Source organism: Python bivittatus, unplaced genomic scaffold (genome assembly GCF_059951505.1).
Source record: "Python bivittatus isolate LINGU-HERP-01145 unplaced genomic scaffold, Pbiv_v1 ctg000480_np1212, whole genome shotgun sequence".
Classification (NCBI taxonomy): Eukaryota; Metazoa; Chordata; class Lepidosauria; order Squamata; family Pythonidae; genus Python; species Python bivittatus.
In genome coordinates, this window is record NW_028277075.1 from 84,521,779 (window position 1) to 84,538,610 (window position 16,832).

Sequence of the window (16,832 nt, forward strand, 5' to 3'; positions counted from 1 at the left end):
TGATTTCATTGCACCAATCAGCCAGCCCTCATATCAATTGTAATTCCACTCTCCCTCTTTCTGGGTTGTAGCACTAATTAGCTTGCCCTTGTAACAGTCACAAAAGGAAAATCTTAAATTATTATTATTAGCATCGTCATCATCAACAGCAACATCAGATTTTTTTAAATAGATAACAATATTTGCAACTTTGGATTAGCTATTTCAAAAGCAAACTGGAAGCACCTTAGGGAGGTGAGGAGGAAGAAAAGTAGCTTTTGACTTGGAGAAAGAAGCTGATAGAGAAATGAAAACAGTAAAAAGCAACAGAAAAAAAATCTAAAAGCTAAATTAATTCCTCTTGATGTATACAAATGTGCAAATAAGAGTTCCCTTTAAAATATCAATCTATCCTTCCATGCTTCAGCACAAAAAAAAAAAAAATTATACCACTTCTATAAGTAGAGCATAGTTTCAATAGGTATCTGACCTTGAGCTCCCAACCATTAACTATTTCTCCTTGAGAAAAGAAGAAAATTTCCACCTGTTCTTTATGAAACCATGCAACCCATACCCATAAGGAAAATTCAAAGTGCAATACAGACAGTCCCCTGCTTACAAACAGGCTACGTTCCAAGAGGCTGTTTGTAAGTCCGTTTTGTTCATAAGTCCAACCAAGTAAAAAGAAAAAAAAAAGAGGCGGAGGCAGGAGGCAGGGCAGCGGTGTGGGCAGAGGAGCCCTATCTTCTGCTGCCAATGCATCGCCAGGTGAGGCAGGAGAGTGGGTGGTAGTGGAGGAGAGGGGAGCAAGGGATGAGCCAGTGGAGCACAGCGCGCTCCATTGCCAGGCAAGGCAGAAGACCTTAGCCTCCTCTCCCCTGTTCTCTGCCACTGACTCCTCTCCTGCCTCACCCGGCAGCCAAGCACCAGGTTCCCAACTTCCGGGTCCATCCTGTTTGTATCAGTGAAAGTTCACAACATGAAAGTTTGCAAGTAGGGGACTGTCTGTATATACAGTGGAATAATTGTGACTTCAACAGACATGCCCATTAGTTCTTCAATTATAAAACATATTCTCTTATATCACTATAAAGCAGTGTTTCTCAATCTTGGCAACTTTAAGATGTGTGGACTTCAATTCCAAGAATTCCCCAGCCAGAACTGCTGGCTGGGGAATTCTGGGAGTTGGTCTACACATCTTAAAACTGCCAAGGTTGAGAAACACTGCTATAAAAATAGGAAGGGAGTATTTCAGTTATGAATTGCAGACCCTCTCTTACTAAAAGACAAAAAAAAAAATCTTACAAGAGATAAAAATGCTCCTATGCTTATTTCTAAAAAGAGGTTCTATAATTATAAGCCATTACCAGTCTGGCAGTGGCACTAGGAGAAGACACTATACAGCGTAAACTAAATTGTGTCCTCTTAGATCACAAGCATTTTTTATTATTTTTCTTTTTTAGTCCTTTTTTCTGCATGAAATTTGCATCCCGTATTGGGATCTAAGTGAATAGATGAATTATCAGAATAAAGGCGGCCAATTTTATTTCATGTATTTTATTAATGGTCCCGTTCACTATAATTAGGCACTGTTTTGAAGGATAGCTTGATTAGGAAAAGGACCAAAGTTGAGTTCTAATATTTTGAGTCTTCTCTGTGAAATGGGAAATGCTTGTGATTTATGCATTTATCTCGCATTTATTTCCAGTGTATGTGTATATTTTTTATTGTTTCCAATAACTTTTGCAGTCACACATACATAAAAACACTCATACACACGCGTCTGTACTTTTAGAAGCAAAGCCCCTCTTTTGAACTACTTTCACTCTGAAGATCTCTGATCTGTGCTACTTACCTGTCAGATTAATGTGCTATTTTTCATTCTACACACAAGAGGGCATTCTTGACTTATACTGCTAGGAGTTTATCAGTAATGGTTATTCAATGAAATAATGAATAAACATTTTTTTAAAAAAAATAGTTACTTGCTAGTATAACATTTAGAGCTGCCCAAAGAATTTGAAAAGGTCTCTCAACCTCTTGCAAGGCGCATGCTCAAAATGCAACTGCTTTAACAATTTGAAGAGAAATTTTTCATTTGCACTCTGTTTGTGAAGCACCTCTTTCAAATGACTTTTCAGTGATACTGTATAGCCAAACTCTACAGACTCTCCCAATTTTAACCTCATCTGACTGGTTGCTGCATCATACAAAACAAAGATCTTTGCAATTATAAAACAAGAACAAACCTAGCATGTCTGGAAGAAGGATTCTAGCAGTGCTATCTACTCCAAATGCTTGTTTTATATTTAGGGATTCCCCTCTATCACCATGGTAAATCATTCAATATATGAGACTCTACCTGCTGAAGAAGCAAACAAAAAGCAAGTTTTCCTTTGCGGTGACTTAGTATCTCATGCTAAACAGTAATGTAGTTCTGGTGGTTTTACTTTAGCATCCTGTATGAACCCAGCACTTGACCCTTTTAAAAACAGAACTTATATTACTTTATACAGAAGTGGGCATCCTATCTTTTCTACCTCTGTCAGAAATTCTCCCTATTACAAAACTCTGTGCCATTTTTAGATGAAGTAGTCTGTGTATGTGTCTCTCTCTCTCTCAGATTGTAGGTTCTTCTGAGATCTTACTTTGTTAAAAATCTATACATTCTATAGCTCACAAATGAAGGCAAGAGGGTAGTAATTCACAATGGTTACAGAGTTCAGATATTGATAAATATGGACTAGGTATTTGTCCTTGTTCTTAATAAAAAGAGAGTGGAAGAGAGATAAAGTCCTATTGATGTCCTTTTGATATTTTATGCAGGCCAACTCTGCATTTGATATTTGATATGGTATTTTGTGGAAATCTGAGCCCCACCACAGGGGTTCAACTTCCTAAGACTTAACTGGTGGAGAGAGGGAAAAGGATAGAATGAAGAATAGTGATATCTTCCCTTCCTTACCTTTATTGTGCTTCAAAACTTACAGCAGTATCCAAGCAAACATAGATTAATACAGACAATAGCTCATCAAATGGCTTGATGGAGGAACTCAACTTATATTTTGACCAATAGTCCCTCTTTAAACTGGTCAGTTAAACTTCTTTCATTCCAGCTCACATCCTAAGCTACCAACTGAAAGTCAGCAATAGACCAAATGCTTTTCTTGTCAGAGGTGATGGATTTCGGCTAGCAGTCACTTTCAAATTTAACCCTCAGGCATGTCACAAAATTGGCACAGGTGTCCAAATCCAGATTGTTCAGCTGCACAAAAGGGATTGCCTGCTTTGTTGATTGTTAGGCCAACGATTATTAGGCCAATGATAAATCATATAAAATATTGTTTAGTGGAAAAATCTTAGATCTTAGGAAGAGGCATTATTAAGTGAGAAAGGTAATAGATTTGCTAGGATTCTCATATTTTTCAGACAAGGAAGCAGATACTCAGCATCAGAGGGTTGTTTATTTATATTTATTTATATATCAAATTTGTCACCACCCATTTCATTAAAAAAAAACTCTGGGCAGTTTACAGAGAAGCTAAAATCTGTTAAAAATACAATATAAAATAGACCTGAATAAGAAATAAATATAGTCCAAGAATTGATGTTAATTGGCAAGTAGCTTGGGAAGCGTCATCAGGGCACCAGCCACACCCAGGATTAAGATTCTTGTTGCCCCATGCAAGCTTGCAGTCAGCTCTTAGCTCAATAGCTAAGATAAGATAAGATAGCTACTCAATGTTGAACCAGGATTGGCATGGGAGCACAACTTGGTTTTGGTACTACAGTAAGGCACAGAGGAGACTCGGTCAATTATTAACCATTATTTAATCTTGATATCAAGGTGCTGGCTCCTTTCCCATAGTGTTGGGAATATGAGTATTGTCAGTTATAGCAATAAATCTCAACTCTCCAAAAACTCCATTCTGTATACAGAAACTTGTTTGATTGTAGACAAGACAGAAGCCAGATATGTGCAGAAGATCTGCCTACTGAAGAGCACAGGAAAAAAAGCCCCTTGATTACTGCAGGACTTATATTCTAGTTCTTTTCTTCAGACCTCTTTGAGTCAACAGAAATGTCACCATTCTCTTTCCAGTGCTTACAAAAGTTCTGCCTAGCCTGAGAACTGCTGGTTCTCATCAGCTGCCTTCAGAAGCAGGGAATCAGCCCTTCTTATAAAGTGGGCTCCCACTAAAGATAACATAGCAGGAATTTTCGAATATGTTCCCCAATTGTCTGATAATACACACGTTTGATTCGATAAATAGATTAAATAAATCAGAAAAGAAAATCCATTACATACATGAGTACGGAAATATGTTTAGCTAGTACTTATATTAATCCTGTCCATGTACAAGTCTGTTGGTGTTCATAGCTGTTTTATAAATGTTGATTGGGATTATTTTTGCTACTGCTTTTTTGTTTTGTGTTCCCCTGCCTTTTTCACCATTAGGACTAACTTCATTATCATGTTGCTGGTATTCCAGCTTTTCAGGAAGATCTTAATATGCCAATTAATCACATGGCAGGGATGAAACAATTGAAAAGGTTCTGGACACAATGTAGAAATTGGATATAGAGGAAAAAATGAACTGTAACTCTCTTGCATTTAAATCCTCAACAACCAGAGAACTGTCCAATTTTTGTTTCTTATAAAAAGCTTTTACTTCTGATAGTTCCCTCCCCACCCCCTGCCCCCGGGCTATACATTTATTTATTTTTTTTAAAAAAAACATGCTAATACTTCTGTCTTCTTTAAATCAAAAGTTGAGGAGTCCTTGGGGTTCTCTGAGCTTGGTTCTTTTCTTGCAAACGTTTCATTACCTGGCTAGGTAACATCTTCAGTGCTAAAATGGGATGGGGTTTGCTCTCTCTTTATATACTGTGACATGCCTTGCCAGTGTTGGTGGGCGTGGGGGTTTTGTTTTGCTCCTCTGATAGTTCCTTGATTAGCATATGTTTACTGCTTGATTGTGTGCCTGGGGGTAACCTTTGCTTATCTGGGTGATGATTGCTGGTGAGACTATCTTCTGGTCTTTTGTCTCTTTTGGATAGTATGTAGATGCTGTTTATCTCTATGTGTCTGTTAATTGCTGCCTTGTCTGAATACCAAGCTTCCAAGAATTCTATTGCATTTTTGGATTTAGCTTGGTCTAAAATGCTGACAGTTTCCCAGTTAAAGCTATGGTTAAGTCTGTCCATGTGTTGTGAGATTAAGGAGTTTTCATCAAGTCTTCTGACTGCTAGTTGGTGCTCGTGGATGTGTTCTGCTAGTGTAGTGGAGAAAATAAATTTAACAAACAAAATGGAAACTACAACCTTCCCCTCCATTGTCTTTTAGATGTGACTGGGGTCAAACCCAGTTCCTCTCTTTGCCTAATCTCATCAGACCCAAATTGGCCATCCAGACAAAGCCCCCTGCAATCCCATCAAACCAAAGAATAGATGCCTCCTCACCAACTCACAGCACAGCCCAAGGGCAGGCCTGCCAAGAGAATTGCAGCCTAGAGAAACCCCAACCTTCCATCCTCTATCAGCTGGTGACCTCAGCATTCCATGTCCTTCACAATTAACTTCCTCAGCTCCGCTGCCCTCCTAAGAGGCCCACTTTGCCTAACAACAGAACTAGCCCCAGGTACATTGACAAGGAGCTGCCTAACTTCCCTGAACTGGCCAGCAAATCAGATCCCTAGGATTTCTCACCTTGTAGCCCTCAACTTCTATAAAAATCTTTGCTTTTCCATTGTCCAGGATCCTTCTTTCTTGTGAAGCAGGCACCCAGTGATCAATAAACATGGTTCTTCTCCTCAGTGTTATGCTCATATGGGACAAATAAGATGCTTAGCCAAAACCAAATATACTCATATTACGATTTAGATGCTGGGTGAAGAAAGTCAGTTATTTTATTTTTTATGTTATTCATTAGATTGCTATTATCCCTTTCTTCTAAGAGCTCAAGGCAGTATACATAGCATTCTTTCTTCTGTTTTTATTTTTCCCTAGAATAATGGTCCATAAGATCAGTTGGGCTGAGAAAGAATGACTTGCTCAGTCATCCAGTGAACTTCCATAGCTGAGGTTGGATAGATTTCTCTAGTTCTAGTTCATGATACATGGAGGAAAAAGCCTTAGAAAGCAAGAGTGTGCAATCACCATTTTTAGCACCTCATACGCTTATTTTGGTTAACAAGCCTAATGGCTTAATTTATTGACAAAGGTGTCCATTTTGAGTTCAAACGATTTTGTTTATTCTTATGACATCCTCCCTTTTATTAATAGTAGTTCTGTATGTTCTTTTATACTAATCTTCAAACTGGATTATACTGTATAATCAGCAAGCCCTGGACTAGTTGGCTGTGTAGCTAACCATATCAGAAAATCATGCATGGGGCCTTCAACAGTGTCAACAGCTAAACCATAAAATTAAAAGTTCTTCAGTGCTGATGTAATAAATCTCACTTAAATATGAATTCTCTTTTGTAAATTAGGAAGCCACAAAAGATTTTAAGTAGCGGCTAGCTTTCCTCCAAAGATAGATACTTATTTAGAAGTATACAGGACTTTAGGGCTGGGTTCATGGAAGACATTAAACCCATGGTTGCAAACTACAATGGCTAAGCCCAAAATAATAATAATAATAATAATAATAATAATTTTAAAAAAGAGATTGCATCTTAATGTGCAATGTGAACTAGGCCATCACTTCAAGCTATAATATAGCTTTGTTTTCATTGTCAGCCATTTAAGTCTAGTTGATAGAATATTACTTTGTAGGAATGCACCTATTCAAAGCCTATTGTGAGGATGTGTTGTTCTTCAAGTGGTGTTTATAGAGTATTGAAATTCAAAGGGTGGTGCAGAATGCTGAGACCTGTCACTGCTATATTGGAGGGGGAGGGAGAAAGACAGGTAAAGGAGCAGTTCCTGACATTTCTATTTAAACAGATGCCCTGCTTTGTATGTGTACTTTGACAAGGTGAAGGGCATTGGACTTCTCACCTGTATACAGGCAGCTTATCTCAGCTCTTTCCTCACATCAGAGTCATAATTTTCAAATTCCCACTGCTTTCCTCTTAAAACATGGGTCATCATGCAAGTTTAGAAACAACCAATGGTTTTGCTTGCCTTGAAGTACTACAGCAGCATGTCTGTTGCAAAATTAAACAGCTGGTTTGGTTAGATTGCTCTGCCAGTAACTAGTATGTTTTCCAGGAAGTGTTGGACTGAAGTTTAATATACTGTAGCATGAACCTGCCTGCTTTGTTTTTTTTCCCTTCTCCCTCCATAATTTGTTGAAGAAACTAGTTATTTGGAATGTTTCCATTGGCCAAAAAGTACATCTAGCTTTACTGAAAGTGTTGTTTACAGTCAAAGAAACCCACTGGCCTTTCCTGTACATTCCCAGGACATTTGTGCCACCTATACACTTCCTCCAAATTCGACAATGGCCTATTATACTTCTCTTTCTTGTGCAAGACAGGGCACATGGATGCTGGCAATTTGCATTCAGTTATTGGAATAAATAATTTGCTTGAGGCAGGTGTGCTATTAGGAAGTTCCATCAGAACTTTCCCCCCATGTTCTCATAATCTTATTTTAATGAAATAGTGACATAGTGTTTGTGTTTTATGATCTGGTTTGTTCAAACAAAAGTAATTCTCAGCTGTTTTCAACACATTGGAACTATAAAAACAGCTAGCTGTTTGGTTATTAGAGGGTGAGGAATGGCCAAAATGCACAGTCCATTTTGTTAGAAAGGAAAAACCATATGCTGAGGGGTTTGGTATTGGAGGTGGGGGGCAAGTGAATTAGTTCAGATGAAAACTCTGTTTTTGTTCTGTCCAAAACATCTCCATACAAGAAAGGATTCATCTACTTTTTGCCTCTGATAAAAGACATTACCAGCAGAAGTACTTTTACCAAAAAATTAATGGTGATACATTGGACCACTAGGGCTAGGCTGCCAGCTGTCGGCTACCAAAATCCAGATGACCACTAGATGACAGTAAAGATTGTCATCCAAGACTGTATTGTTTATAGGGCACATTAATCTTTTCTTGAGACTTATAGGCTTTAAGCTATCATCATTGGCAATTGTGGCAAGCAAATGAAATCCCTCCTGTTTCTAATTCTATCAAACTAACAACCCAGCCCAAAACACCAAAGTATGGTGCCGTGCCAAATTCTTCTTCTTCTTTTTTTTTTTTTAACGTGTATTGGTATTTTATATTTGTTCCCGTTTGATCAAAACGTGTGGATGTCAGTGTGAACTGAGTAACAACCAACCACTTGCTGGGTTCAGATATCCCATTAAGTTATAATTGCATGGTAGGTTGGCTTAGCATGTTGTGAAAACCTAGCCATTGTGGGTTTGTAACTCATAGTTTATGGCTTAGTATGATCTATAGACTCAGCCAATTATGACTGGGTAAGCAAACCATGGCTTAACTTGATGTTCTTCCTCTTAGATAGGCATAATTCCCTAGTATGCATGATTAAACAGTTGAAAGCTTTCTCCTCTATTTTTTTATACCGAAGCAAGCTTTCACCTAATTTCTGTGAGCTGTTAGAGATGCAGTGCTAAATCAGTAAAAGCAATGGCCGATCCTAATGTAATGCTACCATTTATTAAGAACATTCCAAAGGAATTTATGGTCCAGAAACATCACACCATAACAAACCAAGAAAAGCAAACAACTCTCTGTGGTATTCTTCAAATAGATAAAATAGCTACCTCTGAGTATAAACAAGGAAGGGAGTGGCAAGGAATCACAGCAAAGGTTGACAGTTTTCCTTCTCAAATGTCAAGCACAAACATTACTAAGAAATGTCTGTCACACCCTTGGACTGTAGCTCACAGTCCACTCAGTGCAGACTAGATTCACTGAAGGTAATGAATAGCAAAGGAACTGCTACTTACAGTGGTGTTTTAAAATTTGTGAACTCTTTTGAATTTTCAATATTTCTGCATAAATATGACCTAAAATGTGATCTGTTCTCCATACAAGTCCTAAAACTATATAAAAAGAACCCAATTAAACAAACTATACTTGTTTATTGATGAAAGCCAGTTTGGTCTAGTGGTTAAGCCACCAGGCTAGAAACCAAAAGACCTTGAGTTCTAGTCCCACCTTAGGCATGAAAGCCGGCTGGGTGACTTTGGACCACTCATTCTCTCTCAGCCCAACTCACCTCACAGGGTTGTTGTTGTGGGGAAAAACAGGAGGAGGAAAGAATATTAGGTATGTTTGCCGCCTTATTTATAAAAATAATAAAGGTGGGATAAAAAATCTTTTAAAAAATTATCCAAAACTACATATTTGTGTGGGGCAAAAGTATGTGAATCTTTGCTTTCAGTAACTGGTGCGTCCCTTTGGGCAGCAATAACTGCAGCTACAGGTAATCCTTGATTAACAACCATTCATTCAGCAACCATTCAAAGCTGCAATGGCACTGAATAAGTGATACTTACAACCAGTCCTCAAAGTTCTGGCTGTTGCAGCACTCCTGCAGTCACATGATCGCAATCCAAGCACTTGGCAACTGGCTCATACTTACAATGGTTGCAGCATCCCACAATTTGTGACCTTCCCTGCCAGCTTCCCACAAGCAAAGTTAATGGGGAAGCTGGCAGGGAAGGCTGCAAGTTTCTTCTGCCACTTTTTCTCCTGAGGAGTCCCTCTATGGAGTACAAGATCCTAGGGATCTTGTACTACATAGCTTATACCCCAGCAACCCCTCCCCCCTACACACACAGCACCACCCCACCCCACACTACTCACCCGGCATTCACAGATACCTTGACATTTTCCTGTAGAATTTGCTGGTACAATCCAGATTCATAGTTTCATCAGCAAACCATCCTGGTTCAGAGACAGCAAGCAGGCCCAAACCACCATGTTTCACAGATGGGATAAGGTTCTTATGCTGGAATGTTAATACACATTCAGTGTTCGCCTTTCACCAAACATAATGCTTTTCATTCAAGCTGAAAAGTTCTAGTTTGATCTCATCCATCCACAGAACATTCTTCCAATAGATTTCTGACTTATCCACGTGGTCTTTTGCAAACTGTAGATGGGCAGTTATATTCTTTTTGGAGAGTAGTGGCTTTCTCCTTGCAACCCTACCATGCACACCATTGGTGTTCAATGCTCTCCTCATGATGGTCTCATGAACACTGACATTCACCAATGCAAGAGAGGCCTTTAGTTCCTTAAATATTACCCTAGGGTTCTTTGAGACCTCCCAGAGTATTACATACCTTGCTCTTTGTGTGATGTTGGTTGGACAACCACTCCTGGGGAGGATAACAGTGGTGTTGGATTGCCTCCTTTTATACATGATCTGCCTGACAGAGACTGGTAGAGTCTAGACTCTCTGGAAATAGTTTTGTAACCTTTTCCAGCCTGGTGAGCATCAACAACTGTTTTTCCAAGGTTCTCAGAAATTCCTTTATTCAAACCATACCACACTTCCACATACTTGTATTGTAAAGATCAGACTTTGACAGTGAATACCCAGAATTTTATTCTTTAAATGAGGCAGGACCTCCCACCCTCACACCTGATTATCATTCCATTGATTTAAACACTTGACTCTAATTTCCCCTTCAAATGAACTGATAATCCTAGAGGTTCACATACTTTTGCCACACACAAATATGTAGCTTTGGATCATTTTCTTCAATAAATCAATAAACAAGTGTAATGCTTTTGACTCATTTGTTTAACTGGGTTCTCTTTAACAGGTTTTAGGAATTGTGTGGAGAACAGATCACGTTCAGATCATAGTTATGCAGAAATACTGAAAATTCAAAGGGATTCACAAACTTTTAAGCACCACTGTATTCTCTTGTATTGAACCTTGAGGCTTTAACATCTTCAGTCTTATTAAAGAACAATTATTACTCTGTATCCTGGAAGCAAGCAAACCAGGGAGATAAACATACTAAAACAGGTTACCAGAAGCCCATAATTAAATGAAACTGCTCATAAGCTTGAAAAATGTGTATCCCAATTAGGAATTTTATTATAATTACATTCTATTCCTGGCAGGCCAGAAGAATTTCCCTGTCCTGGCATTCCACATCCCATTTTCACCAGCTGAACTACTGCTTTGGTTTAAAACAAGAGTATTTCTTTTTCCTGATTAAAGCACTGTTTTGAACAACTACATTGTGACATTCAGAAGTTAAACAGCACAGCTTCTCTCTGCTGGCAAAACCTGCTGTGTTGATACAGCCGCCTGTCAATCAAATGAAGATCTATATTGATTCTAGAGCACACACCGGATTTTAAATCTATTTTCTCTGTTACAATGTTCACAAGAAATGCTTTCTAAACTCACCAATATTTTTAAATACTATCCATAATATAGATATGGAAATAGGGGGGGGGAAGGATTATAATAGGATTTATTACTAGGTACTCCAGGTTGAGTTTCTTGCTTTTTCATTGCCTCTGCGTTTTTAACAGTTGCATATCAGGCGAAACTTCCCCGTGGCATCTGAACGCTGGGAAAAATTTCTCATGGGGCATTTGGGTTTCTGTATTGCTGGTACAGAACCTGCCCCTCTAACATCCCGTTTAAAAGGAGTCTGAATTGCAATGCTTAACTCCATGCGCTGAAAGCCGGGCTAGGTTCCCACAGCAATTTGGCGGTATTACACAGAAGCCGTCTAAGAAATTAAACTCACGCTAGAACCAAAGTGTTTAGCAAGAAGTAGCGAGTTAATTATGCGCGGTTTCTGTGTCGTCAGCGGCACCAACAGGCTGTATCGAGAATTTATACTGTAACATTAATGAGTCCCTCGACCATGATCTCTCCAGAAAAGGGACGGGGTGGTGGTGGATTTATTTTCTCTTCCGAGAAATCTCAAAAAAGTTCCTTTCTAGGGGATTTATTGCAAGGTTTTATAAAAACCAGCTAGCGTAGATGCAGCTCGAAGGGGCACGCTGCCTACTTTATTAATTGCAACGCTTTGTGGCAGCGGCAGGTTGTCGTTTGTTTTCTAAATCACAGAATAACTCCCTGCGGTGTTTGGACTACAGAAAAAAAGCTTCGCGGTTGGTAATAGGCGTGCATTTCTCCCAGCCGCTGTATTGCACAATGTTCCTCAGAGCCCGTGTTGTTGCGAGCACAGGCAGATAGCCACCAGCTGCGGTTGTGGCTGAGAGTCCGCCTCTCTTGTCCGAAAGCTCCTCCCTTTCGCGGGGTGGTTGGGTTTTTTTTCCCCTTCACTCTCCGGGATGATACTGCGGAATTAGTCGCGTGGATTACCTGGGGGCACTCTGTGGATCCTTGCTTGATTTGACATGACTCGGTCCCAGGCGAAATGAAGGAGGGGAGACAAGCTGCGTACGCCAGCACGTCTTGCCGGGGCTGGTTCCTTGGAAAGTGTTGCTGCTGTTTCCCAAGGTGCAAAGGTTAGTAACTCCTAAGCTGCGAGGGTGTACTTTAAATCAGAAGTTGAATTTGAAGAGAGGTTACTCATTTCCAATAAGCAAGCATTTTGCTATCCTCCGTGAGGTGTTCAGGGGTTTTATTCCCCACAGAGATTAAGGAGAAGATGCTGGGTGAATGCTATGTTCATGACTCTTGACTTTTTCTGAACTTTGGTTTTGTCTGTTAAGTGGTTCTCTGTTTGCTTATCACCTCAAATGGCTTTTGCCAGGAGAGAGGCAGCTTCTCAGATTTCTAGACAGCATGTAGCTGCTTATTGAGACAGGATAAACTTACATTTTAGACAAGGTATACTATTATTAAAGCCATAATTTGCTTTAATGAATCTTTTATTCTTTATATGTTTTATAAAGTCTGTTCCTAGATCCAGCATACTAAACTATGACCTACTTAATTACAGATCATTGAATCAACTACAGTTGGCTGAGGTCTTATAATATGCTAAACTGATATCCAATAAATATAAATGCTGAGTTGCTCTCTAGCGGGCACAATTTTGGAATAGGTAATATAAGTAACTCCGATATAAAGTGTGATGGGAAGGGGAGAGTAAATAGTTATTTCACAAGAAACAATAAGGCCTTGTTTGCTCATTGTAAATGAACCTATGTGTAAGAAGTTAGAATGTTGAAGAATATATATTTTTCCCTGCTAGTTTTTTTTTTTAATTTACAGTTTCAAAATATGTTGGCAAAGGTTCTGTATAAATAAGCAAAACTTGAATCTCTCCAGAAGCTGTAAAGAGACAGGAATTGATATACAGTAAGCTTCTCTCTTTTCTTCTTAGTATTTCTGAAAAATACTGAAACTTACTCAGTTTGTATCTAAAAGTGTATATTAGTCAGATACTAAATGGTGTCAGGTAGTTCTATATAATGCCTGACATGTTTCATTCTGCCAAGGGCATACATAATCACTCTAGTTACTATAGGTATTTTTCCTTTTCTATTGTCACTTACGTTTATGCAGCATTTAATACAATTGATATCTTAATAGCTTTATGGGAAAGGCATTATTATTTAATATTGCATTATTTTTATCCCACTTTTTAATATATTTTGGCCAACTCAAGGTGGCCAACATGCCTAATACTCTTGCCTCCTACTTTCCCCACAACAACCTTGGGAGGTGTATTGAGCTGAGAGAGAGCAACTGGCCCAAAGTCACCCAGCTGGCTTTCGTGCCTAAGGGAGGCCTAAAACTCAGAGTCTCCTGGTTTCTAGGCCAGAACTTAGCCATTACATCAAATTGGATCTATAAATGTATATGTATGTGTATATACATGTATATATCAGTACAAAATACAAGTGTGACAGAATGAAACTACAAAAACAAAAGTAACAGCATAATATCAGCATATGCCAAATAAACTCTAGGCCCAGTTAACTTACTGTTGGGCCAAATCTTGAAGTATCATTTGGCAGACTCTATAGGTCCCAGCACAAAATTTGAAAATGTTGAGTAGCAACTGAATCTGCCAAAAGAAACAAAATAGAACAGTTCTAGCTGATGTGTTAGTCAATGGTAGAGAAATAGAGGTGGCACAAATGTCTTGGTAAAACAAACCATATAAAAAGATAGGTGTTAAAGTCTCACCTTCTCCTGCATCTCAAGGACAAGTCCTCCCTAAAATAAGTGAAACTGAGGAAGGGAGTGTCAGCTGCTTTACTCCAGGAAGGGAACTCGTCAGAGAGGAACAGATGCCTGCACTTACATTGCCTAATGGTTTCTGTGGGTAAAGAAGGGCTGCTGAATAATCCAGGAATTAGCCTCTGGAGCCTTCCATGTACTACTCCTTGCTTGATCAGGGCAAGGCAGCTTAGTTGGGGAAACATACTGTCCTGCTTGCTTCATTTAGTCCTTTCTTCTTAGACTTCCAATTTGAAAAACAACAACACAAACTTCCATATGCCACCATACACATATTACCTTTTGTGGGTGCCAAGGTATTTTGGTTGATGCATAGGAGTCTGTGATGGACTTGACCTGATTAAATTTAACTGCCACAGCTTAAATGTGTAGAACACTTAATTGTGTTGGATCCAAGAAAGGGATTACTAGAAAGGGAAATGCAAGTAATCTTAACTGTTTAACAGATTTCCACTAATGCAGTAGGACTTCCTTCTCCCCATTATAGTCCCCCTTCCCCCACCGTTCCTTCAAGGTCTGCTCTGGAAGATAGGAAACTATCCACAGCAGCAGATTTTTAAGATCAGAGAGAAGCACCACTTCCCATTCCAACAATGAAAACTATTGATGTTGATAGAATTACTTCTCTGCTTTCAACTATCAGTTCTCTCTAGTCTTAGAATCATTTTCTTGGATGGTTTAGAAAACTAAAACTACCTAAAACTGTAGGTACTTAGGTAGAGCTGAAGCTATCAGAAGTTTGAATTAATAATTCTAGCCCACTTTCTAAAGCTCTTTTATAAGTTCTTAGATAATAAATATAGGGCACTTGGGAAAGATATATGTATAATTAATAATTTTCTATACGGTTATGATTTCTGCATTTGGAAATTACATATAATCCCAAAGTGCTGACTATCAGGTAATTACAGGTTATGTTTTTATACTTTATATTGTCATAAAAATTACTGTGGCTAGTCTTCTGTGATGTGAGTGTGAGATGTTTATTTTGTCATGTGGGATATAATGCATTTTATTGAACCTGTAATAGGCAGTATCAAACAATCCACAATATTGTAACAGCCTTTCTAAAAAGATGTAGGATGGGTTCACACTAAGCCCAAGTGTGGTTTGTGTTTAGCATGATTCCAGCTACTGTGATTTTTGAACTGTAAGTGAGCCAAGCCAATTATTCCTTGGTAAACTGTGGCTAAATAATCTGTAGATTAGTGTGCTGTTTGATCCCAGTTTCAGAGTTTTCTGAGTGTGTTTAAAATGCCTCCCATCACTGTAAACTTGTACATGAGCATGTGAGAGAAATCATTTTTTAGGATTCACTTTTGTTGAATGATTTACAGGAAGGAAATTTAAAATAAGATATTGTAAACTGGGTTGATAATCCATATTTGCTGTATAATTTACAAGATACACACACACACACACACACAAACATAAATAAATAAAATTAAGGGCTTTAGAAAATAGGCAGCCTTTCTCTTGGAAGAAAAACTGAGAAACGTAGCTAAATTTTAAAAAGGTATGTTGACTGATTATCTCCTAGAAATAATACTGTTTTCTTCAATTGATTAAAAAGGTGGTGACTTTTCAGAAACTTCTGTTCTTTGGTCATATGATTTTGCTGTTTACTTTTTCCCATTTCTAACACACAAACTGTTGCATTCTTTACAAGAAACACTAAGCAACAAGATGTCTTCCTTTGCCACCCTGGTGATTATGCAAATTCAGATTCCAGTATAAGAAGTGTAGAAAACTATGAGTATTAATGGGAATACTCATAAGACAAGATTCAAATGGCCTGGTTCAGTATGTTACATGGTTCATTCAGTCATTGCAAAGATCACATTTTATGTAAGTTTTATTTGGGGAAAAACATAGTGCCTTTTACATATCTCTGGTTCAATACAGTAAAACTGTATGGACATCTTTAGCACATGAGCCTTGGCATTATGATAGATTGATGTGTGCTACTATGTTGAAAAGTGGAAAAGACACAATGCGAAATGTAGCTTAAAATAAAGAATAATTTCCAGAAGCTAGTATGTAGGGGTGTGTGTATAATTTCTATGAATCCTTATGTACTTGTTCAGAATCAGAAATGTCCCAAAGATAATTCACTACTGGGATCTTAGAATATATTTGGTCTATCTTAGTTTCTTCAAATGAGTCCATTTAAATGTTGGGCAGAATTACCCAGGCAATTCCAGATCTATATAAAAGTCACATTGAGTTGTGCGGCCTTATAAATCTAATAAATAAACAAAATCTCTTAATCTTCAGGGGCTATTTTACAAAACTAGGAACACTTTTCTTTAGTTTTACTGGAGCGAGAGAGAGAAGAGACTTCCTATTTGGGCTAACATTGGGATTAGAAGGGAACTCAGGCAATATAACAAACGAATAATTCAATTATCCAGATTCCGGGTGTTTAATTTGAAGATAGGCCTAGTGTAAAAGTTTTGGTTTCTAATCTGTCAGGAATGCTCAAACATTCCCCAAAATATGTGTGTGTAGATGTAATGAACGTTACTGGTGTTTTTAACTGTGGGATATAATTATGTTTTGAGATTTAAGTCTGTGTAGTTTTTGTAGCTCCTCCAACTCCCCTGTAACCTTGTTCCTTAAAATTTAGACTGCGATAAGCGGTGCTGTGCTATGACTGAGTGCTTCCCATTCTGTGGAAGGTCACTTTCAAAGAACAATTTAGATCAAGCCAGAGAAAGTATGAAAACAGA

The 16,832-nt window shown here is 38.4% G+C and overlaps 1 protein-coding gene across 5 annotated transcripts in view; it reads left to right on the forward strand.

Annotated features, from left to right (window-relative positions):
* The window catches only part of KALRN (kalirin RhoGEF kinase), a 543,871-nt gene that overhangs the window by 444,428 nt on the left and 82,611 nt on the right, over positions 1-16,832 (forward strand). The window contains exon 1 of one of the 5 annotated variants that reach the window (XM_088146451.1): positions 12,122-12,413. The exons of 3 other annotated variants lie outside the window; for them this stretch is intronic. In XM_088146451.1, coding sequence (XP_088002577.1) covers positions 12,323-12,413 — 91 coding nt within the window. In that variant the 5' untranslated portion in view covers positions 12,122-12,322. Of the gene's footprint in view, positions 1-12,121; positions 12,414-16,832 lie in introns of those variants that run through there. One more of the 5 variants, XM_088146452.1, reaches the window with a different exon arrangement.